The sequence below is a fragment of the Chiloscyllium plagiosum genome, unplaced genomic scaffold (assembly GCF_037043375.1).
Source record: "Chiloscyllium plagiosum isolate Xiang-an unplaced genomic scaffold, Cpla_swu_hap1 HiC_scaffold_11, whole genome shotgun sequence".
Lineage (NCBI taxonomy): Eukaryota > Metazoa > Chordata > Chondrichthyes > Orectolobiformes > Hemiscylliidae > Chiloscyllium > Chiloscyllium plagiosum.
In genome coordinates this window covers 2,682,285-2,707,255 of record NW_028270149.1, presented here as the reverse complement: position 1 = coordinate 2,707,255, position 24,971 = coordinate 2,682,285, and the positions used below count along the sequence as shown (strand labels likewise).

Sequence of the window (24,971 nt, the reverse complement as noted above, 5' to 3'; positions counted from 1 at the left end):
TTTACCATGGAGAGATGTGGACCAAATGCAGGCAAATGAGATTAGTTCAAATTGTGAAAACTGGGGAATGTGGGAAAGTTGGGTTGAAGGGTCTGTTTTCATGTTGTAGACCTCTATGACTCTAAAGTTAAATATTTTCTTCCCCCCAATGTGTTTACATAGAAAGCATAGAAAATAGGAACACTAGTAGGCCATTCAGCCCTTTGAACCTGCTTAGCCTTCAATGGTGATCATGGCTGACTATTCAGTTTAATACTTATAGAACATAGAACATAGAAGAATACAGCGCAGTACAGGCCCTTCGGCCCTCGATGTTGCGCCGATCCAAGCCCACCTAACCTACACTAGCCCACTATCCTCCATATGCCTATCCAATGCCCGCTTAAATGCCCATAATGAGGGAGAGTCCACCACTGCTACTGGCAGGGCATTCCATGAACTCACGACTCGCTGAGTAAAGAACCTACCCCTAACATCTGTCCTATACCTACCCCCCCTTAATTTAAAGCTATGCCCCCTTGTAATAGCTGACTCCATACGTGGAAAAAGATTCTCACTGTCGACCCTATCTAAACCCCTAATCATGGTTCTTGCTTTGTCCCCATACCTTGATCCCTTAGGCCCAAGGATGACTGGACCAGTAAACAAAATAAAGTAGTCTTACTGATTTTAATGGGAACTTCCAACCTTTAAAAATTGCAAAAGAAACAAGTAAAAAAGTGTGTGATTTTAACCGTATGGTATCAATCTGACACCAAAATAAACAGAAAAAAAATCAGCAGCCATTTCTAATAGTCATAAGCCAGGCAGACATCTTTGATGCAGGCAGAATATTTATTAACTCTTCTGAGTGAAGCCATTTTGAAAGAGGTCTACCCAGAATGCATTTGAAATCCTACAGACATCTTGGAAAAGGAAAGCTTCTTTATATCTATGAACCAGCCATATTGGTAAAGGAATCGTAACTTTACGTTCAGAAAACATTTAAGACCACTTATCAGAGACTTCAATAGCTATTAGTTTTGCTACAACAACAATCATTAAAAGTTCAAAGATTCAACAACGTCAAATCAATAAAGAATACAAGATAACATGAGTATGGTACCTGGAGATCACTACGAAGATGAAGAAGTAATTTAAACTTTTAACTGTCAGCAATGAAACAATACACTGATATTCACCTGCACCATCTTTTCCATTCGAAACATTCAAACTATCCAATCCAATTGATTATCTATTTGTTAGTCTAATGTGGAAAACTCAATTCCTAAGATCTTGAATAGCTTCAGAATTGGACAACATATTAAATGCAGAAACAGGTTAGCACACTTCTCTATTACATGAGAAGGACAACTCACATATTACATAGAGAACATATTGATTGAACTAAATTACCTTTGATAATCCTCTAAAAGTTTTCACTTCGTTATTTCACTTCAATAACAAACAGAACACTAATGAGGTTACACTTCCAAAGCAGATATCAACTTCTAGGAGAACCTGTAGAAAGTGCCAATGGTGCTGTGAATTCTATATGAACCATACAGTGATAGAAAGTTACATCGAGAGTTTATTTGCATCAGAATTGTCATTGGTCCCTTGGATTTATCAGTGATTGAAGTTTTTCAATTTAAAAGAGGATCTAACTCTAGAATTAGCAGTCCAAATAGTAGTGAATACAGAGTCTAGAAAATTGTTCAAGAAGAATTCTGAGCAAAAATGCCATTTAATATCAAATATTCCACAGAGAGTACTGATGACTTAAAGACAGAATATTTGAGAAGAGAAAGACAACACAAATGCCAGGCAAAGACCATCTCCAATAAGAGACAATTTAAGGAGCTAAATTGCCCCTTGGCATTCAATGGTATTACCATCACCGAATCTCCCACTATCAACATCCTGGGAGTTAGCACTGAACAGAAACTCAGCTGGACTAGTCACAAATACTGTACTTCAAGAACAGGTCAGAGGTTAGGAATCCTGCAACAAGTAAGTCATCTGCTGATTCTCCAAATCCTGTCCCTTAACTGCAAGGCACAGAGGAGGGGTGTATACAAATATCCTAACAGGGAATGGGACGAGGCCAATTAGTTCCTCTAAGCTGTTCTGTTATTCAATAAGTCATTGTTGATTGGATTATAAACTCAAATCCACATTTCCAGCTCTCTGTGATAACCTATCAGCCCCTGGTTAAACAGGAATTGATGCAGCTCCACCTTAAAAATATCTAAGCAGTCTGCTTCCATCATCTTTACAGGAAGTGTGTTCCAAAGATCCATAATCTCTAAAGAAACAAACATTACCTCATTTCCGTTTTAAGTGGGTGACCTACCACTTTCAGATTCTTTCAGAATGCTCCCACTTGGCCTGGATGGGTGAAGCTCCAACAACACTCAAGAAGCTTGATGAAGGGCTCTTGCCCGAAACATCGACTCTCCTGCTCCTCGGACACTGCCTGACCTGCTGTGCTTTTCCAGCACCCCACTCTTGACTCAAGAAGGTTGATACCATCCAGGATAAAGCAGCCCATTTGATTGGCACCACATTCACAAGCATCCACTCCCCCCACCACTGATACTCAATAGCAGCAGTGTGTACTATCTAAAAGAGGGACTGCAGAGATTCTCCAGGGGTTTTTAGATAGTACCTTCCAAGCTCCTCACCACCAGCACTGTAAGCAGCTCTTCATGAGCTGAGAGTCAACTTCCACCTGTGACTTCTTACCCTTAAATCTCCTTATATCCACCCAAACTATTGCAGCTATATCCCTACTCATCATTGCAGATACAGATTGTATTAATAAAGTTAACCCTGCTTCCTTTTACTTTCTGCCTATTCTTCATGAAAATCTATTAGCCTTGAAAACTAAGTGCCCAGTCTTGGTCACCTTGCAACCATATCTCCTCATTAGCTGTCAAGTCCCATTAATTTGTTTCTATCTATACAATTAACTCATTTATCTTATTGCAAATGCTCTGTGCATTTAGATAAAGTGCGTTGCTTTGATCTTTACCAGTATTACTTATTGTGGTTCCAATTGTTGCTGGACTCTTCTGCTTATGGTTTTCTATCCATTCCTGTCACATCTTCATAATCATACCCCGCACCTTTCATTGCTTTTTCCTTTTTAAAATTTTGGATCTCCCTGCCCAACCTCATCGACTAAAGCCCTATCTCTCCACAACCCCTAGCTATATGATTTGCCATGGCACTAGTCCCAGCATGTTCCAATTTAAGCCTGTCCAAATGTAACAGGTCTCTCTTTTCCCATTATAATAGCGAACAAACAGTTGAGAAACAAAAACAAAAACAAAAATTGCTGGGAAATTTCAGCAACTGTAGAGTGAAATCAGAGTCAACGTTTCAGATCCAGTGACCTTTCTTCAGAACTGGCTTGTAGAGATTAAATTACTGACAGTGTGGAAACAGGCCCTTCAGCCCAACAAGTCCACACCAACCCACCAAAGCGCACCCACCCAGACCCATTCCCTTTGCACCGAACACTACACACAATTTAGCACGGCCAATTCACCTAACCTACACATTTTTGGACTGTGGGAGGAAACCGGAGTACCCGGAGGAAACCCACGCAGACACAGGGAGAATGTGCAAACTCCACACAGACAGTTGCCTGAGGCAGGAATTGAACCCGGGTCTCTGGCGCTGTGAGGCAGCAGTGCTAACCACTGTGCTGCATGATAATTATCAACATTGATACTGATGCTGGATTAGAGTGGTGCTGGAAAAGTACAGCAGGTCAGGCAGCATCTGAAGAGCAGGAAAATCGATGTTTTAGGCAAAAGCCCTTCATCAGGACAAGCCTTGAAGAAGTTCTCCTCCTCTCTCCACATTGACATCGATGCTCCCGCCTCGGGTACACATTTTAAGAAGGAGAAAGTGAGGACTGCAGATGCTGGAGGCTCAGAGTCAAAAAGTGTGTGCTGGAAAAGCGCAGTGGACCAGGCAGCATCTGAGGAGCTGTGTGACCTGCTGTGCTTTTCCAGCATCAAACTTTTTGACTACAAAATTTAAAAAGCCAGTGTGTATTGACAGCAGTTTTGGGTCAGAGGGGAGTGCTTTTCATATCCCAATCCCCCCCACCCCCCAGCCACAGCAGCCTGTTGAGTGTATCCTGATAATATCAATCGGCTGGGTGTCTGTTCCAATCCTGCCTCAGGAAGGTACTGGGTCTGTGTCTGGATGGGAAGTAGCAGAATGCCAGGAGGATAAGGGGGTTGTAGTGTTGGGGTTGAGTGGAGGAGATGCAGATTGACACTGCCTGCCCTCCACCTCCTACCAGCAGCCCCACAGGACAGGGAGAGGGACAGGGTTTGGAGCAGAGGCAGATTTGAGCTAAGGCAGAGACAGGGGCTGGGCTGTGTTAAGACTGAGCAAAGGCAGGGCTGGGGCTGGGGCTGAGACGGAAAAGGAAGGAGTTCTCTCGCAGTTTTTTTTGTGTGTGTTGTTGCTGCAGACCGAGGGGCGAGTGTCGGGCCGGCTGCTAGCCCCCGGAGTGGCCAGAGGGCAGCAATGACCCCTGCGGAACAGAATGTGACCTGGCTGATCTCCCTGGGGGTGCTGGACTCCCCCAAAAAAACCATCTCGGATCCGGAAGAGTTCCTGAGGAGCGCCCTGCGGGACGGGCTGGTTCTCTGTAAACTCATCGAGCGCTTAGTGCCCGGCTCCGTGGACAAGGTCAGAGACACCCCCAACCCTCCCGGGGGGGGAGGAGGGGGAGAGAGACCCAGGCTCGGGGCTGGAGGGGAAACTGCACCCCCGGGGGAGCCGCTGGAGACCGGGGGGTGGGGAATAGATGCAGGAAATGGAATTAATGTGAAGGGGAGGCCAGGATAGATCCTGGGGGAGGTGGGGGAGACATTGAGGGTTGTGGGGAGAGACCTCTGGGGGAGACTGGCTCGGGCTGAACCCTGGGGGACGGGGCTGGGACGGTGTGGGGCTCAGGCTCAGGGCAGGGGAATGGGGGCTGAACCTGGGGCTGGTGTGGTGGGTGTAGGGGAAGGGAGTGGAGTCCCCATTCCCTCCCCTTCCCCGGAACGGAACCCCTGAAGTGCACTGCACTGTGACAGGTTACACATTGCAAAGGCAGAGAGACAGTGGTCAGCCCAGGGCCTGAGAGAGGTCACTGGCTGCAGACAGACAGAGAGAGAGAGAGAGAGGGCTGTTCTCTTTGTTGTTTAGTATGGAGCTGGGATAGTGTCAGGGAAAGGTTACAGACCGTACATGTAAAGCCCATCATGGCACAGGTTGTGGAACTCATCAGAAACTGTGAACATGCTGAAAAATACAACACATTTGAGGTGTCCTTTTCACTGATATATCAGCTTGCACAAAATGCATCTTCATTACTGCAGTGGGCAACAAATGTGAAGTTTAGTCTTTAAAAACTGGGCCAAGTGACAGGCAGAGTTAGGCAGCTGACATTTCTGGTGGTTAATAAATGTCAGTTGAACCGAAACCACAGCTTGAACAGTTGCTGCATTTGGCAGTTTACAGCGTGTACATGAGAACACAGTGTGGACACCCGATTATGGCATCTGCATGAAATCATATAATGTCCAGTGGATCAGGATATGTACACTGAATCACGGTACATGCATTGTGCTCCAACTCTAGGCTCATGATCTGGGTTCACAGTAAGAGGTTAAAATTGCTGCCCTGTCACTCTCACCATCTCCACGTCACTAGGCACTATTCCTGTTTGTTTTAATTTAGTTATTGTAACAATGGGATCTTGATCAGATAGGCCGATGGAGTTTAATTTAGATAAATATGAGGTACTGCATTTTGGAAAGGCAAATGAGGGCAAGACTTATACGTTGGATGGTAAGGTCCTGGGAAGTGTTGTTGAACAAAGAGACCTTGGAGTGCAGGTTCACAGCTCCTTGTAATTGGAGTCACAGGTCGATAGGATAGTGAAGAAGGCATTTGGTATGCTTGCCTTTATTGGCAAGTGCATTGAGTATAAGAGTTGGGAGGTCATGTTGCGGCTGTGCAGGACATTGGTTAGGCCACTTTTGGAATACTGTGTGTAATTCTGGTCTCCCTGCAGTAGGAAGGATGTTGTGAAACTTGAAAGGGTTCAGAAAAGATTTACAAGGATGTTGCCAGGGTTGGAGGATTTGAGCTACAGGGAGAGGCTGGATAGGCTGGGGCTTTTTCCCCTGGGGCATCGGAGGCTGAGGGGTGACCTTATAGAAGTTTATAATATCACGAGGGGCAAGGATTGGGTAAATAGACAAGGTCTTTTCCCTGGCATGGGGGAATACAAAAGTCAACAGGTTTAAGGTGAGAGGTGAAAGATTTAACAGGGACCGAAGAGGTAACGTTTTCACACAGAGGGTGGAGTGTGTATGGAATGAGCTGCCAGAGGAAGTGACAGAGGCTGGTACAATTACAATATTTAAAAGGCACCTGGATGGGTATATGAATAGGAAGGTTTTAGAGGAATATTGCCAGGTGCTGGCAAATGGGACTAGATTAATTTAGGATATCTGGTTAGCATGAACAAGTTGGACCAAAGGGTCTGTTTCTGTGCTGTACACCTCCATGACTTTAATTCATTTTTAAAATATTCCATTTGAATTTCAATATTCTAGAAGTAAATGTTGTTCTGACACTGCAGTGCTCCCTCAGCACTGACCCTCCTTCAGTGCACCACTCTCTCAGCACCGACCCTCCGACAGTGCAGCACTCCCTCAGCACCAACCCTCCGACAGTGCGGCGCTCCCCCAGCGCCGACCCTACGACAGTGCGGAGCTCCCTCAGCGCTGACCCTCCGACAGTGCGGTGCTCCCTCAGCGCTGACCCTCCGACAGTGCGGCGCTCCCTCAGCGCTGACCCTCCGACAGTGCGGAGCTCCCTCAGCGCTGACCCTCCGACAGTGCGGCGCTCCCTCAGCGCTGACCCTCTGACAGTGTGGTGCTCCATCAGTACTTCACTGGAATGTCAGCATTGAATGTGTGCTCACTTCTCTGGAGTGGGACTTGGAACGCACAAACTTTGAACTCAGAACTGAGGAATCTACCAACAGATCATTGATTGAGTAGTTTTAATGCTTTGCTTTGAGCTTGAAGGCTCCATGATATGTAGTTGATTGGACAGTTAAAAAAGAAGCCTCAAAATTTTTTTTGATCCAGGGCATAAATTAGGAAGTACCAAATGAAGGATGCCACGTCTCGCCTACTGGTGCTGCTCCTGAGGTGGGATTACCCACTTGAATGCCATCTCACAGCTCTCCCCTTCTGCTTGTCCATAACCCTGTGCCTTTGAGCCTTGATCAGCTCCCAGTCTGGCAATACCTCAAAGTTCACATTCTCGGCCTTGTTTTCAAATTCCTTTGTGACCTCATCTTCCTTAACTGCAAACCCGTCCAGCCACTCATTCCATTTATTCACTCATGGGATGTGGGCGTTGCTGGCTAGACCAGCATTTATTGCCCATCCCTAGTTGCCCCTTGAGAAGGTGGGAGTGAGCTGCCTATAAAACTGCTGCAGTCCATGTGCTGAAGATTGGCCCACAATGCACTTAGGGAGGGAATTTCAGTATTTTGACCCAGCAACACTGAAGGAACAGCGAGATATTTTCAAGTCAGGATGGGGAGCGGCTTGGAGGGGAACGTGTAGGAGGTTGTGTTCCCATGTATCTGCTGCCCTTGGCCTTCTAGTTGGAAGTGGTTGTGGGTTTGGAAGGTGCTCTCTCAGGAGCCTTGGTAAATCTTGGTGATGGCAGGAATGGATGTTTGTGGATGTGATGCCAATCAAGCGGGGGCTGCTTTATCCTGGATGGTGCCAAACTTCTTAAGTGTTGTTGGAGCTGCCCCAGAGCAAGTGGGGAGTATTTCATCACACTCCTGACTTGTGCCTTACAGATGATGGACAGGCCTCAGGGAGTTGGGAGGTGAATTACTAGCGACAGGATTCCTGGCCCGAACTTTTGAGATCTCTGCAATCGTCTGACCTCTTGCACATCCCTGATTTTATTTGATCCTCCAGTGGTGGCTATGCCTTAAGTCCTGGAAGTCCTTCCTGAAACCTCTCCATGATTCTCTCCTCCTTTAAGAAAGTGGTTTTTAAAAATCCTACCTCTTTGACCAAGCATTTGGTCAACCTGTCGTGCTATCTCCCGGTCTGTATCTCATTCTGTTACTTTACAGTTCTGTGAAACACCTCGCTCAATTTGACCTTATTAAAAATGCTGGATCATTCATTATTCAACAAGGTCAAACTAATATTTATAATTCAGGCATTTCTTGTGACATCTAAGTTGGAACGATCCAGTCCCATCAGAAACCTTTAAAGAATTGAATGCAGTGTATCAGTCTCAACGATCAGTGGAAAGGAATGCAGTGCTCATTCATTTCAAAGGCACAAGCAAATATGTGTTATAACCTGGCACAAGACAGAATGAAAGGTTTATCAAATCAATAGGAACTGGCAGGATTTTGTACCAAAACCTGACGATTGATGGTAACCAATGGAATGAGGAAGTTCTGCTTCCTCTGTTCATATTTAATGTTAAGTGAAATGTTGGAACCTTCTGCTTTTGAAAAGAATAATGTGCAGATTAACAGGGAACATGACTTGATGACTTCCCTGGGTAAAGCAAACTTTACCAGCATATGGAGAAAGTGAGGAATGCAGATGCTGGAGATCAGAGTTGGAAGTGTGGTGCTGATAAAGCACAGAAGGTCAGGCAGCATCCGAGGAGCAGGAGAATCAACGTTTCCCAGTGAAGGGCTTATGCCCGAAACATCGATTCTCCTGCTTCTCAGATGCTGCCTGGTGTGCTTTTCCAGCACCATACCTTTTACAAGTTAGAAAATTCTTCAGCAACAACTTGCTGAGGACTTTAATACTCGAGGAGAAAGTGAGGGCTGCAGATGCTGGAGATCAGAGCTGAAAATGTGTTGCTGGAACAGCGCAGCAGGTCAGGCAGCATCCGAGGAGCAGGAGAATCGACGTTTCGCAGTGAAGGGCTTATGCCCGAAACGTCGATTCTCCTGTTCCCTGGATGCTGCCTGACCTGCTGCGCTGTTCCAGCAACACATTTTCAGACTTTAATACTCGGGCAACTCTCTCATTAGGGAGAGTGAGAGGAGTCATGGCGGTTTAACCTGAGGGTCTGCAGGGGAAAGGTTGAGAAGACAGGACCTTTGTGGTAAACTCAGCTGGTGCAGGATTGAACCCACACTGTTGGTGTCACTCTGCATCCAGACATCCAGCCAACTGAGCTAACTGATCCCAGAGGCTATCATACTATGACAACTTGAATGTTTAAAGGTGCAGAAATGCAGGCCTGAGTATTTCGCAGGATGTGTGACAGGTAATAGAAAGTTTTAAAAATTCATTCGTAGGACTAAGTTTTGAGATGACACTAAAATTGGAGGTGTAGTGGACAGCAAAGAGGGTTACCTCAGATTACAACAGGATCTGGACCAGATGGGCCAATGGGCTGAGGAGTGGCAGATGGAATTTAATTTAGATAAATGCGAGGTGCTGCATTTTGGGAAAGCAAACCTTAGCAGGACTTATACACTTAATGGTAAGGTCCTAAGGAGTGTTGCTGAACAAAGAGACCTTGGAGTGCAGATTCATATCTCCTTGAAAGTAGAGTCGCGGGTAGATAGGATAGTGAAGACGGCGTTTGGAATGCTTTCCTTTATTGGTCAGAGTATTGAGGACAGGAGTTGGGAGATCATGTTGCAGCTGTAAGGATATTGGTTTGGACACTTTGGGAATACTGTGTGCAATTCTGGTCTCCCTCCTATCAGAAGGATGTTGTGAAACTTGAAAGGGTTCAGAAAAGATTTACAAGGATGTTGCCAGGGTTGGAGAATTTGAGCTAAAGGGAGAGGCTGAACAGGCTGGGGCTGTTTTCCCTGGAGCGTTGGAGGCTGAGGGGTGACCTTATAGAGGTTTACAAAATTATGAGGGGCATGGAAAGGATAAATAGACAAAGTCTTTTCCCTGGGGTGGGGGAGTCCAGAACTAGAGGGCATAGGTTTAGGGTGAGAGGGGAAAGATATAAAAGAGACCGAAGGAACAACTTTTTCACGCAGAGGGTGGTATGTATATGGAATGTGCTGCTAAAGCAAGTGATGGAGGCTGATACAATTGTAACATTTAAATGCATCTGGATGGGTAAATGAATAGGAAGGTTTATAGAACATAGAACATTACAGCGCAGTACAGGCCCTTCAGCCCTCGATGTTGTGCTGACCTGTCATACCAATCTGAAGCCTATCTAACCTACACTATTCCCTGTACGTCCATATGCTTGTCCAATGACGACTTAAATGTACATAAAGTTGGCGAATCTACCACTTTGCAGGCAAAGCATTCCATACCCTTACTACTCTCTGAGTAAAGAAACTACCTCTGACATCTGTCCTATCTCTATCACCCCTCAATTTAAAGCTATGCCCCCTCGTGCTCGCCGTCACCATACTTGGAAAAAGGCTCTCCCTGTCCACCCTATCTAACACTCTGATTATCTTATATGTCTCTATTAAGTCACCTTTCAACCTTCTTCTCTCTAACGAAAACAGCCTCAGGTCCCTCAGCCTTTCCCCATAAGACCTTCCCTCCATACCAGGCAACATCCACGTAAATCTCCTCTGCACCCTTTCCAAAGCTTCCACATCCTCCATATAATGCGGTGACCAGAACTGTACACAATACTCCAAGTGCGGCCGCACCAGAGTTTTGTACAGCTGCAGCATTACCTCATGGTTCCGGAGCTCGATCCCTGTATTAATAAAAGCTAAAACACTGTATGCCTTCTTAACAACGCTGTCAAACTCGGTGGCAACTTTCAAGGATCTGTGTACATGGACTCCAAGATCTCTCTGCTCATCTACACCCAGTACTTTGCATTCCGGTTAGTCCGACCAAAGTGTATCACCTCACACTTGTCCGCATTAAACTCTATTTGCCACCTCTCAGCCCAGCTCTGCAGCTTATCTATGTCTCTCTGTAACCTACAACATCTTTCGTCACTATCCACAACTCCACCGACCTTAGTGTCGTCTGAAAATTTACTAACCCACCCTTCTACGCCCTCATCCAGGACATTTATAAAAATGACAAACAGGGATATAGGCCGGGTGCTGGCAGTGGACTAGATTGGGTTGGGATATCTGGTTGGCATGGATGAGTTGGACCGAAGGTTCTGTTTCCATGCTGTACATCTCTATAACTCTATGACTAGCGTATTGCTGACAGGTCCAGCATTTATTGCCTGTCCCTAGTTGTCCTTAGGAAAGTGGTGGTGAGCTGCCTTCTTGAATCTCTGCAGTCTATGTGGTGTAAGTAGATCCATAATGTACTTCAGGAGGGTATTCCAGGATTTTGACCCTGAAGGAACGTTGATATATTTCCAAGTTAGGATGCGGCCAGGATGGAACTTGGAGGTTATGGTGTTTTCCTGCTTCTGCTGCCCTTCTAGATGGATGTGGTCATGTGTTAGGAAGGTTCTGTCTAAGGAGCCTGGGGAATTCTGCCCAGCATCTCCTATCAGTACATACTGCTGCTACTGAGCGTCAATGGTGGATGTTTGTGAACGTGGTGCCATTCAAGTGGGTTGCTTGTCAACCTTCTTGAGTGTTGTTGGAGCTGCCCCCATCCAGGCAAGTGGGGAGTATTCCATCATACTCCTGGCGTGTGCCTTGTAGATGATAGGTAGGTTTTGGGGAGACAGGAGGTGAGTTACTCACTGCAAGACTTTTAGCCTCTGATGTGCTTTGATTGCCTCTCAGTGCCAAGGGATAGTGGTTATATTGACTAAATAAAAGCAAATTACTGCGGATGCTGGAACCTGAAACCAAAAAAGAGAAAATACTGGAAAATCTCAGCAAGTCTGGCAGCATCTGTAAGGAGAGAAAAGATTTGACGTTTCGAGTCTAACTGACCCTTTTTCAAAGCTGGTTATATTGACACTTGTTTGTGATGGTCAGACACTGGCATTTGTGTGGTGTGAGAGTTACTTGTCAGCCCAAGCCTGGATATTGTCCAGATCTTGTTGCATTTGGAAATGGACTGCTTCAGTATCTGAGGAGTCATGAATGGTACTGAATATTGTGTAATCATCAGCAAACATTCCCACTTCTGACCTTATGATGGAGGGAAGATCATTGAAACAGCTGAAGATGATTGGGCCTCAGACACTACCCTGAGGAACTCCTGCAGAGATGTCCTGGAGCTGAGATGACTGACCTCCAACAACCGCAACCATCTTCCTTCGTGCTAGGTCTGACTCCAACCGTCAGAGAGTTTGCCCCGATACCCACTGATTCCAGGTTTTCTAGGACTCCTTGATACCACACTCTTTAAATACTATGTTAATCCAAAGAACAGTCACTCTCACCATTATCTCTGGTAGTTAGCTTTTTTTGAACCAAGGCTGTAATAAGGTCAGGAGCTGAGAGGCCCTGGTGGAACCCAAACTGGGTGTCACTGAGCAGGTTACTTCTGAGCAGTTGCTGCTTGATAGCCCTGTTGATGACAACTTCCATCACTTTACTGATGATCAAGAATAGACTGATGGGATAGTAATTGGCCGGGTTGGATTTATCCTGCTATTTGTGTATAGGACATACCTGGGTAAACATCCACATTGTCGGGTGATGCCTATGTTGTAACTATACTGGGACAGCTTGGCTAGGGAAGTGGCAAGTTCTGGAGCACAGGACTTCTTGCCGGAGTATTGTCCCTTTGCAGTAGCCAGTGCCTCCAACAATTTCTTGATATCATAGGGAGTGAATGGAATTGGCTGAAGACTGGTATCTGTGATGCTGTGGACCACTGGAGGAGGCCGAGATGGATCATCCACTCGGCATGTCTGGCTGAAGATTGCTGCGAAAGCTTCAGCCTTAACCTTTGCACTGATATACTGGGCTCTTCCATCATTAAGGATGGGGATACCTGTGCAGCCTTCTCCTCCAGGGAGTTGCTTAATTGTCCACCACCATTCATGATTGGATGTGGCAGGACTGCAGAGTTTAGATCTGATCTGTTGGTTGTGGGGTTGCTTAGCTCTGTCTGTCACTTGCTGCTTATGCTGCTTGGCAAGTAGTTCTTTTTGGAGCTTCACCAGATTGATACCTCATCTTCATGTCTGCCTGGTGCTGCTCCTGGCATACCCTCCTGCACTCCCCATTGAACCAGGGTTGATCCCCTGGCTTGATGGTAATGGTTGAGTGGGGGATACACCAGGCCATGAGGTTACAGATTGTGCTGGAGTACAGTTCTGCTGCTGTTGGTGGCCCATAGCGCCTCATGGATGCCCAGTCTGGAGTTGCTGGATGTGTTCGAAGTCTGTCCCAATTAGCACGGGGATAGTGCCACACAACACGATGAAGGGTAGTCTCAATGTGAAGGTGGGACTTTGTCTCCACAAGGACAGTGTGGTGGTCACTCTTACTGATACTGTCATGGACAGATGCATCTGCAGCCGGCAGATTGGTAAGGATGAGGTCAAGTCTGTTTTTCCATCTTGTTGGTTCTCTCACCATCTGCCCCAGGCCCAGTCTAGCAGCTACATCGTTTAGGACAGGACCAGCTCATCAGTAGCACTGCTACCGAGCCACTCTTAGTAGTGGGCATTGAAATATCCGACCCAGAATACACTCTGTGCCCCTGCCACCCTTAGTGCTTCCTCCAGGTGTTGCTCAACATGGAAAAGGGTGCTGAGGGAGAACAGCAGTTGTTAAAAGAGCTTGTAACGCAGATTGAAATTGGTAGGTATAATGTTGTGGGTATCACAGAGACATGGCTGTCAGGGGATCAGGGCTAGGAACCAAATATCCATGGATACACATCTTATTGAATGGACAGGCAGATGGGCAGAAGGGGGCAGGAAATGAAATTAAATCAGTACCATGAAGCAGAATAGAGTTGGAAGGCTTACAACCTGTGTGGGTAGAGTTGAGAACTGCAAAGGGATAAAGACCTTGTTGAGTTATGCACAGGCCTCTGACCAGTAGTCAGGAAGTGGGGACGAAAATAAATCAGGAGATAGAAAAGGCGTGTGAGAAAGGTAATATTACAGTAAACATGGGGAACTTCATATGCAGATGAACTGGGAAAATCAGGTTAGTAGGAAATCCCAAGTAAACGAATTTCGTGGAATGGTCACGATTTTTTTTGGAGCAGTTTGTGGTAGAGCCCACTAGGGAACAGGCAATTCTAGATTTGATGATGTGCAATAAGGCAGAAAAAAGTCCCACCTTCACATTGAAAATACCCTCCATTGCATTATGATTAGGGAGCTTAAGGTGAAGGAACCCCCAGGGCAATAATCATAATTTAATGGAATTCACCCAGCAGTTTGAGAGGGAGAAGCTGGAATCCAGTGTAATGGTATCACAGCTGAGTAAAGGTAACTACAAAGACATGAGGGAGGAGCTGGCCAGAGTTGATTGGAAGGGGAGCGTGGTGGGGAAGGCAGTGGGGCAGCAATGGCAGGAGTTTCTGGGGTAATTCAGGAGGCACAGCAGAAACTCATCCCAAGGAAGAAGAAACACAAGGGGAGGATAAGGCAACCGTGACTGGCAAGGGAAGGCAGGGACAGCATAAAGGGCAAAGGAAAAACCATACAATGTGGTGAAGATTAGTGGGAAGCTTGAGGACTGGGAAGCCTTTAAAAACTAGCAGAGGATAACCAAAAAAGCAATAGGAGATGAAATATGAGAGTCAGTTAACTAGTAATATATAAGATTGCAAGAGACATTTTAATATATGAAAGATAAAAGAGGAAAGAGTGGAAACTTAGACTGCTGAAAATGAGGCTGGAGAAGTAGTGATGGGGAAGAAATAAATAGCAGAGGAACTGAATAGGTACTATTCATCAGAAGACACCAACAGGAGACTGGAGCTTCTAGACAGTCAGGGAGCAGTAGTGAGTGTAGTGTCCATCACTCAGGAGGAGGTGCGGGGGAACTGCAAGATCTGAAGGTGGATAAATCACTCGGATCAGATGGACTACATCCCAGAGTTCTGAAGGAGATAGCTGAGGAGATCATAGAGGCATTTGTGCTGATCTTTCAGGAATCTCTGGAAGTGGGAGGATCCCAGAGGAATGGCAAATGTAACCCCCTCCCCCATTTAAGAAGGGAGGGAAGCAGAAGACAGGAAACTATAGGCCAGTTAGCCTGACCTCAGCCACGGGTAAGATTTTAGAGCCCATTGTTCAGGATGAGACTGCGGAGTACTAGTAGGTCTATGATTAAATAGGGCTGAGACAGCACGGCTTCATCAGAGGAAGGTCATGCCTGACAAAACTGTTAGAATTCTTTGAGGAGGTAACAACAAGTTAGACAAAGGAGAGCCAGTGGATGTGAATTATTTGGATTTCCAGAAGGGCTTTGACAGGTGCCACACAGGAGGCTGCTGAGTAAGATGAGAACCCATGGTGTTAGGGGCAAGGTATTGGTATGGATAGAGGATTGGCTGACTGGCGGAAGGCAGAGAGTGAGGATAAAGCAGTCTTTTTCAGGATAGCAGCCAGTGACTTAGGGACGTTCCACAGTGGTTATTGGGACCACAACAATTCACATTATGCAATAATGATTTGGACGAAGGAATAATAGAGTGGGCATAGAGAAGATGTTCCTCTAGTAGGAGAGGCTAGGACCTGAGTGAAGGGATGACCCTTGAGATGAGGAGGAATTTCTTCAGCCAGAGGGTGGGGACTTAGTGGAGGCCAAGTCGCTGAGTGTGTTTAAGACAGAGAGAAATAGATAGGTTCTTGATTAGTAAGGGGATCAAAGGTTACAGAGAGAAGGCAGCAGAATGGGGTGAGAATCACATCAGGAACAATCCAACGGTGAAGTAGCCTCAAAGGGCCTTATGGCCTAACTCTACTCCTATATATTAGGTTCCAACGGTAATTATTTGAGGTTTCCTTGCCCATGTTTAACCTGAAGCCATGAGACTTCATGGAGGTCCAGAGTCAGTGTTGAGCACTGCCAGGGTAATTCCCTTCCGACTTTATCCCACTCTGCTGCCCCTCTGCTGGGTCTGTCCTGCCAGTGGGTCAGCACATATCCAGGAATGGTGGTAGTGTTGGTGGGATTTGGGACATTGTCTGCAAGGTATGGTCTGTGAGTGTGACTATGTCAGGCTGTTGCTTGAATCATTTGGGGAGTTAACTCTCCCAACTTTGGGAGAGAGTGAGGATTGCAGATGCTAGAGATCAGAGTTGAGAATGTCGTGCTGGAAAAGCACAGCAGGTCAGACAGCATCCGAGGAGCAGGAGAATGGACGTTTTGAGCATAAGCTCTTTGTCTGGAATGACACTAGCCCCCAGATGTTAGTAAGGAGAACTTTGCGGGGTCAACAGGATTATTTTTAGCCATTATCATTTTTGGTGCCCAGGTCTAGGCCAGATGATACATCTGATTTCATTTCCTTTTGAGACTTTTTTGGAATTGATACAATAGATATCTTGATCAGCCATTCAGAGAGTTCTTAAGAGTCGAACACATTTTTGCAAAAGCTCGAGGAGGTTATAAAGATAGGGAGGGGGTGCAGGGACTGGAGGGGGTTACAGAGATAGGGAGGGGGTGTCGGAGCTGGAGGAGGGTACAGAGACAGGGAGGGGTTGTAGGGGCTGAAGGGGGTACAGAGATGGGGAGGGAGTGTAGGGGCTGGAGGAGGTGACAGAGATAGGGAGAGGGTGTAGGGGCTGGAGGAGGTGACAGAGATAGGGAGGAGTGTAGGGGCTGGAGGAGGTGACAGAGATAGGGAGGGTGTGTAGGAGCTGGAGGAGGTGACAGAGATAGGGAAGGGGTGTAGGGGCTGGAGGGGACTACAGAGATGGGGAGGGGGTGTAGGCTGGACGGGGTTACAGAGATAGCGGGGGGACGTAGGGGCTGGAGGGGGTTACAGAGATAGGGAGGGGGTGTAGGCTGGAAGGGGTTACAGAGTTAGGGGATGTAGGGGCTGGAGGGGGTCAGAGATAGGGAGTGGTGTAGGGGCAGGAGGGGGTTACAGAGATAGGGAAAGGCGTAGGGGCTGGAGGGGGTTACAGAGATTGGGAGGGGGTGTAGGGATTGGAGGAGTACAGAGATAGGGAGGGGTGTAGGGGCAGGAGGGGGTTACAGAGATTGGGAGGGGGTGTAGGGGCTGGAGGAGGTACAGAGATAGGGAGGGGGTGTAGGGACTTGAGGGGGTTACAGAGACAGGGAGGGTTGAGTTGGTGAAATGATTTAAACACAGAATTTTAAAATTGAAGTGTTGACGCTAGTGGAGACCAGTGAAAGTGGTGATGTGAGACAGTCACTTGTTGTGGCTTTGGATGTGAGCATCATAGTTTCAGGAAATGAGGATCATGGAGGCTGGAAGGAAGAGCCTAATGAGTGGATTAATGAGACTTTGCAAACACGGTCAAGGTGGGCAGTCTCAGTGGTTGAGAGTGTGAGGTTGGAAAGGCCTCTCTGAGTCCGAGAAATTCGGGATTGTGGAACAGTCTGGTTCATCCTGATTGAGGGAATGGAATTGTGGCCAAGGCAGTGACTTTGACGTGGATGTTAAACTAGAGGAACCTGCACATCTGACACTGGCAACGAGACTAAGATATAGGAACAGAATTAGGCGAATTTGGCCCATCAAGTCGTCATCCCTATTCGATTGTGGCTGATACGTTTCTTAACTCCAATTCCCTGCCTTCTCCCTATGACTCTTGATACCCTACCAATCAAGAACTTATCTATCTCTCCTAAATACCCTCAATGACTTTGCCTCCACAGCTCTCTATTAAAATGGGAGGTGGTGATGGTGATGGAGGGCTTTGAAAATTGGATAGTGGTGACAGGACAATGACATGGGATAGCGTGGTAGATAATACCAGAGGCTGGTGGGAGGTTGAGGATGAGGAGAGCTTTTTTACTGTGGCCATTATCATGGAGAATGCCAGCTCATCCCTATCACAGCCTGGCTTTGATGGAAACCTGATTGAGTGGAAGCTGGTGGGAATTTTTGTAAACACTGGTTTGAAAGGCCATACCATGTGGAAGGAGAGGCAGCACAGATTGAAGATGGTGCCAGTAGTTTGAAATGGAAGACAGAAAGAAATTGGGTTTTTTGAGAAAGGAGAAGTTCTTGATTGTTATAAAAGGGGGCGGGGAAACAATTAGTTTATCTGTGAATGGAGAGGCCGGAACAAGACATGGTGCCTGGAAGGGTTGCAGTTTATGGAAAATGGTGTCTCATGGACAAAATGGTCTCAGAAAGGCGAGAAATGAGAGAAACAGCAGAGTTTCCGAGCTCGGGTAAATGTACTTGATGCGAGGATTGGTGCGAATTGGAGAGGGAGAGGAGCGGCAGATGTAGCTGAACAGAGGATCACACTCTAACAAAAATGTTCAATGGTCAATAACCTAAAATGTTAGCTCTGTTTTTCTCTTTCCACTCATGCTGCCTGATCTGAGGAATTCCGGCATTTTCTGTTTCCATTACAGATTTCCAGCATCTTCCATATTTTACTTTTGCATCTGTGAATGACTAGTTTGTGTTGGAAGTGGAAAGGGTAGAGAGTGGGCATTGAGGAGCCCGTTAATGATGAAGTCGAGTAGTTGGAGGGTATTGTTTGTTCTCAAGGGTGACTCTGGAGGAGTGGGCAGAGGACACTTGCCCAGGAGTGGGGTTTGTTGTGGTCCAGTGAGTTGTGCTGGTACATTCTTTAACGAGTTGTGCTCTAGAAGCAAACATTTCTTGGTGCTGAGGCAGGACTGTTCCATAAGGAAATGCTGAGGATGGGGAGAGGAATTGGACAAGTCAATAAAGGTTCCCGGAAGGACAGTCATTGAGCCAGTTGACCACTGCTGAAGCATTGATTTCCAGTCCAGTTTCTAGTCAATGAAGACAAAGAAAAATGTGGTACCTTACATTAAGATATTAAAATAAGGTCCTGCCTGTTCACTTAGGTAGATGTTAAAGATCCCACAGTGCTCTTTTGAAGAGGAACAGAGGAATTTCTTTGGTGTCCTGGCCAATATTTACCTCTCCAGCAACATGATGTGGCTGCTCTCATTGTGAGTGTCAGGACACTATTAGGGTCTCTGACACGATCTTTCATGAAGCATGTTGCAGTTTTTGTCTAAACATTTTTATGAAATAAACACAACGTTAAGTACACAAACCCTTGTTAGTTTAACCAATGTTAGCTTGCTAAAATAGAATATCATTGACTCGTTATTTCAAATCCAGATTGTTTCACAATTTCACCATCATGAGACATCCAGCATGTGTCTAATTCATTCCCCCAGGCAGTCATCTCATGATATTATCCCTGTGTCAGCCTAGTTCTCTCACTTGAATGTACGATCATATTCCTTTTATAACCATCTTTACTATGTACAAGCCACCCTTGTGTTTGTTTGTCTCTCCCTCCCTCCCTCTCTCACTGTCCCTCTCTTTGTCACTCCATTCTCCCCTATCCTTCCTGTGTTGCCCTTCCTCTTCCTTTCACGCAATTCTCTTTGGGCTTTCTTTCTCTCAGACTCTATTATGCACACATATTCTCTGGAGACCTAACTGTACTGACACAGTTCTCATTGTTAATGGTCCCTCATGGTAAAGCACACTAGACTGAGGCTAGACGTCATATTAGACTTATAGACATTAGGAGCAGAGAAGAAAGCATTTCAGCCCATTATATCCACAACGCTCAATAAAGATCTGATCAACAAATCCCATTTTCCAGCTTTCCAGTCCTGGAGACTATGGAAATGTAAGTAAATATCTAAATGCTGTTTAAATGGAACAAGAGTTTCTGACTTAACCACCTTTTCAGGAGTGAGTTTGGACTCCCAGCCCCCTCTAATGTAAAGAGCTCGCAGTAGGCCAAGCAGTAAGAAAAGCTGAATCCATTTTGATGATTTATTACTGATGTTATCGCAATGGAGCCCTGAGCTAGGGTCAGAATACAGAAGGTGTATTGAAAGGGTTGGTGTGAAAAGGTAGGAAAGAGGGGAGCGGGTGCAACAATTGCGATTGCCCAATGTGTAACTCCACGCCACTCCCTTTCTTCTCGTTTACACCTGGGCTCCAAACTGCACACCACCCCCCAAATCCAGTCTCTGCCCCTCCTTGGTTTGCCAGATCTTCCCTGCTGTAAAAACCTGTGCTCAGTTGCCATTGACGATCTGCCTGGGCCTCCTCTCGTCCTGACAATGCCCTACTGAGGTCTGGGATTATTCAAGCTGCTGCCCAGCCAGAAAGTTACAAAACTGCTACAGGGCAGCAGAGGGCTATTCAGCCCATCCTATCTCTGTCAGCTCTCCAACTGAGTAAGTCGCTCAGTGACATTCCCCTTCACTGTCCCTGTAATCCTGCACTTTTCAAATAACCATCTAATTCTCTTTGGAAAGCTTCAATGGACCCTGCTTTAATTAGACTCTTAGGCAGTGCCTTCTAGATCCTGACCACTCACTGAGTGAAAATGCTTTCCTTCATATAATTTTTCCTTTCTTTATTAATTATTTTAAATTTTATAGCCCTGCCAGCTTTGGTAATTTATGTACATGTAGATCCAGTTTTCTCTGCTCCTACAGCCCTTTTAGAATCATCCCCTTTATTTTATGTTGTCTTCTAACAAGAATGTATCACCTCTCAGCTCTCCATATTGAACTTCATCTGCCACCTATGCACCCACCCAATAAACCTGTCAATCTTTCTGAAGTTCCACACTATCCTCCTCACAGTTTACGATTCCCACCAGTTTTGCATCATCTGCAAATTTAAAAAATTTGCCTTGCATACCAAAGTCTAGATCATTAACACAAATGAAGAAATGCAAGGGACTTCACCTGATCATTCATGATCTCCACTACAAACCTCCCCCAGACCAATAAACATCCATGAACACAATTTTGTTTCCTGTCACTCGACCAGTTTCATATACATGTTGCTACAGTGTCTTTTACTCCATGAGCTGTAACATTACTCACATGTCTGTTGCATGGCACTTTATCCAATTCTTTTTGGAAGTCCATATACATCTCCTGAACAGTATTGCCCTGATCCACCCCCCAAATTCCTCATCAGAAAGCTCTAGCAAGTTAAACAAACACAATTTTCTCTTAGCAAACCCATGGTCGTCATGGTTGTTAGCAGTGAGCAGTCAAGGGGCGGACGTTTTGCTGTGCGGCATGGTACCATATCAATCTCACTTGTGACCAATGACCGGTGATGTCGGTGGCAAACCCACTGTGTACTTCAACCTAATGGCTATGTTTCAAAGTCTAAGAAGAGTCAAATCAAGGGAGACAGCTTTCAGTGAGGGTGTCCTGACATAGTAAGGACAGCTTCTGATACAGTCCAGGGATTTGTGCACGGTTAATCAACCCCTTGGGACAATCACAGTCCGCTACTCTTTACAAAGGGATTAAGAAGTCAAATGTCTCACACTCTACCTCCCAGCTTGACTTGATCTGCTCATTTGTGGGATGGGTCTTCCTCCTGGAATGAGAGGAAGGGAGGCAATGAGTGGGTGGCACAACTGTTAGTATCGATAGAGAGAGGGGAAAATTGGTGTGGTTCCTGAGCGAGTGAGTCGGCAGAAGAGTTGATACCTGGTTAGTGGTAAGGGTTGGGGTGAGTGAGGGAAGATTTTGGAGGCAGTCGTGAGAGTGGTAGAGCATGAGCCTAAAAAGGTGGCTGCAGTGGCAGAGAATGAGTGAACATGAGACAGCACTTACGCTGGGGGAGTGGAGAATGCCATTGTCCTTCCGCAGTGCTGGGCATTTCTGAAGATGCCTGAGACTGCACTGACCCAGGTAGCAATCTCAGACCAGGCTGGCATGGTCTTGTATTGTGGCCTTGTCTGCCTGTCATGTGGGAAAGAACAGCCCTCTTCCGGACAATAACATCCTCCAGGTCCCTGTCCATGAAGTTGGGCACTGATTCCTCCTGAAATACCATGTCCGGGGCAAACACCATGACCTGTGCAGAGTGCCGCTGGGCAGACACTGCTTGAGTGGGTGCACAACTGCTAATTGTTGATGAAGTTCCTGATAAAGGGCTTTTGCCCGAAACATTGATTCTCCTGCTCCTCGGTTGCTGCCTGACCTGCTGTGCTTTTCCAGCACCCCACACTCCTGACTCTAATCTCCAGTCCTCACTTTCAGCACACAATAGATAGTGCTGACTCCAGGGATCTCAGAATATCTTGGCAGCGTAGAGGACATATGGCTACATGTCTCATGGTCACCCATTCCCCCCTCTCCCTGCATCTCCATCCACTGCAAAGTGATCAGATCTGTAAATATGTTAGACACTTCATTCTCAGCCTCACCGATGCACAGCAGTGACTCCAGCTGCTGCTCACGTTCTGAAGCCTGGAGCTCAATCTGCTGCTACTAACAACACTTGCTGCACAAATAGTTATCCAGCATTCTGGACTTCCCTTATCAGATTTACATTCTCATGGCTTTCCCTTATTCATTCAAACCTTACAGACACTCAAACACCTCACAGTTATTAAGTAAACCCTTACTGGTACTGATAATCATCACAGTTTGAGTTAAAACAAAGACCATACTTCAAAAATGATAATACTTACCAGCTCTTCACTCACTCCTCATTGATTTTTCCCCTTCCTTTTAATCAAATTGATTGGCAGCTCTCAGGGTGGGTCTCCGTGTCCCACTGAGGAAGTCTGGCTCTCAGCCTTATTTTTGCACCCCCCCCCCCCCCACCCACTCTCCCCAGCATGTTATTGCTGCAAGCCTTGGGTGGGTTTTATCCAAGGGGAGGGGTTGGTCTGTTTGAAATGGACTTTCCTTCTGGATGTTGGGGGTTCTAACACTCTGCTTAGTTACAGTCTAAGCTTCCCAGTCTGTAGAGGTCAGCTGGGTTTGCTGAGGAACTTCTCATTTGTCACAAGGATATGGGATGAAGTTCAACTCCAGAGCCTTGAGTACTTAATAGGAGCCAGCACGCTTGGAGTGCAGCACTGAGGGAGCACTACCCTGTTGGAGGTGCTGCTACTCAGATCAGATGCTAATCCACGCTCCTTTCTACCCTCTCAGGTGGACCTATGGAAATCTCAAGGTCATGGAGAGGCATTGGATAGTCTAGGGCTGTTTTCCTGAGATCAGAGAAGGCTGAGAGGGCATCCTGACTGAGGTGTATGAAGTGGTGAGGGGCATAGATATGGGAAATAGGAAGAAACTGTCCCCTGAGTGAAGGGGTCAACCACCAAGGAGGCAGGTTTAAGTTCTGGTCGCCACATTACCAAAAGATGTGGATGCTTTGGAGACGGTGCAGAGAAGGTCTATGAGGATGTTGCCTGGTATGGAAGGTGCTGGCTATGAAGAGAGGTTGAGTAGGTTAGGTTTGTTTTCATTAGAAAAAGGGAGATTGAGTGGGGACCTGATTGAGGTTTACAACATCATGAAGGGTATAGACAGGGTGAATAGAGACAAGCTTTTTCCCAGGGTGAAGGATTCAATAACAAGAGGTCACGCTTTCAAGGTGAGAGGTGGAAAGTTTAAGGGGGATACACACGGCAAGTACTTCACACAGAGGATGGTGGGTGTTTGGAACGCGTTGCCAGCAGAGGTGGTAGAGGCAGGCATGGTAGATTCATTTAAGATGCGTCTGGACAGATGCACGAGTAGGTGGGGAGCAGAGGGTTACAGATGCTTAGGAATTGACCAACCAGTTTAGACAGTACATTTGGATCGGCTCAGGCTTGGAGGGCCGAAGGACATGTTCCTGGGCTGTAAATTTTCTTTGCTCTTTGTAAAGCAGTTAAGTTCATTCAAGGCGGAGATAGACAGATTTTTAATCAGTACAGGAATCAAGGGTTATGGGGGAAAGGAAGGAAAGAGGTGAGGATTATCAGATCAACCACAATCTCATTGAAAAGTGGGACAGACTCAGTAGGCTGAAGGCCTACTCTGGTCCTGTATCTCGTGGCAGCCGGCTTAATAAGGGACTTAAGGAAGAAATTTTTCACCCAGTGTGTAGTATCTGGAACTCTCTGCCGAAAGTAGTTTCAGGAATCATCTGTTTTTGTTGATGTTGATTAAAGGATAAATATTTGCCAGGACAATGGATACAATTCTTCTGCTTTTTCAAAATCCTGCCTTCAAAATCATCTCAAAAATGACCTCTCTAAAAGATCCTACCTGCCCACTACCAGAAACTGTGCTCAGGTCCTGGAATGGGACCTGAACCCACAATGTTTTAACCAACTGAGCCATGACAACCATGGAATCGGGGGAGCGGGAGCAACGATTGAACAATGGAACAGGCTTGAGGGGCAGAATGGCCTCTTGGCATTCATTGATTGCTTTTTAATGAATTAATTTCTAAAAGTACAGGTGTGCCTGGACTTGAAAGGGGGGGTGTAGGGTGGTGGCGAATGGGGATTGTGATGGTAGGGCGAAAGAATACTGGACAGTGAGGGTGACCCATCCTTGAAGGGTTGGATGTGGATCTTCAAAAGGGGATCTGTAATCAAGGCCCCTTCTTTACTCAGTAGAGTGATCTGGTGGGCTCTCCCACCATCTCTGAACTCCTCCCATTAGCCCATAATTGGCTAAAGGCCTGAATTTGGGCAGGGTGGTTCAGACCTTGTCTATGCGCCCAACCCTCCAGTAAAGTTGTAGACAGGTTGGGGGGGGGTGGGGTGTATGTGGGCAGTGAAGGGACCATCAGGTGGGTTTTACAGGTCCCCTGGACCTGTGACCCTGCCATCATGTGTGTGCCTGCGACACTATCTGATATCTGTGTCACTAACCCCCAGACTATTTGTTGCACACAATTGGATTTTCCTTCGGTTATTAAAGTACTCTGCACGTTGGAAGATTCTGAAAGTTATTATTGTTCCTAGTTTTCACTGTGAAGATTGAAGCAATAAAAAAAACCTGGAAGAACTGTGGATACTAGAAATCAGAAACAAAAACAAAAATTGTTGGAAAAACTCAGCAGGTCTAGCAG

General features: G+C 46.2%; 1 protein-coding gene and 1 long non-coding RNA gene across 5 annotated transcripts in view; one reads left to right on the top strand and one right to left on the bottom strand.

Annotated features, from left to right (window-relative positions):
- LOC122557449 (uncharacterized) overlaps positions 1-23,008 on the bottom strand; it is a 77,883-nt gene extending 54,875 nt beyond the window's left edge. For all 3 annotated transcript variants that reach the window (XR_015758606.1, XR_015758607.1, XR_015758605.1), the window contains exon 1: positions 22,585-23,008. This is a non-coding gene — a long non-coding RNA (uncharacterized LOC122557449). The remainder of the gene's footprint in view (positions 1-22,584) is intronic.
- arhgef6 (Rac/Cdc42 guanine nucleotide exchange factor 6) overlaps positions 4,460-24,971 on the top strand; it is a 216,443-nt gene continuing 195,931 nt past the window's right edge. For both annotated transcript variants that reach the window (XM_087991843.1, XM_087991842.1), the window contains exon 1: positions 4,460-4,698. In XM_087991843.1, coding sequence (XP_087847969.1) covers positions 4,534-4,698 — 165 coding nt within the window. In that variant the 5' untranslated portion in view covers positions 4,460-4,533. The remainder of the gene's footprint in view (positions 4,699-24,971) is intronic.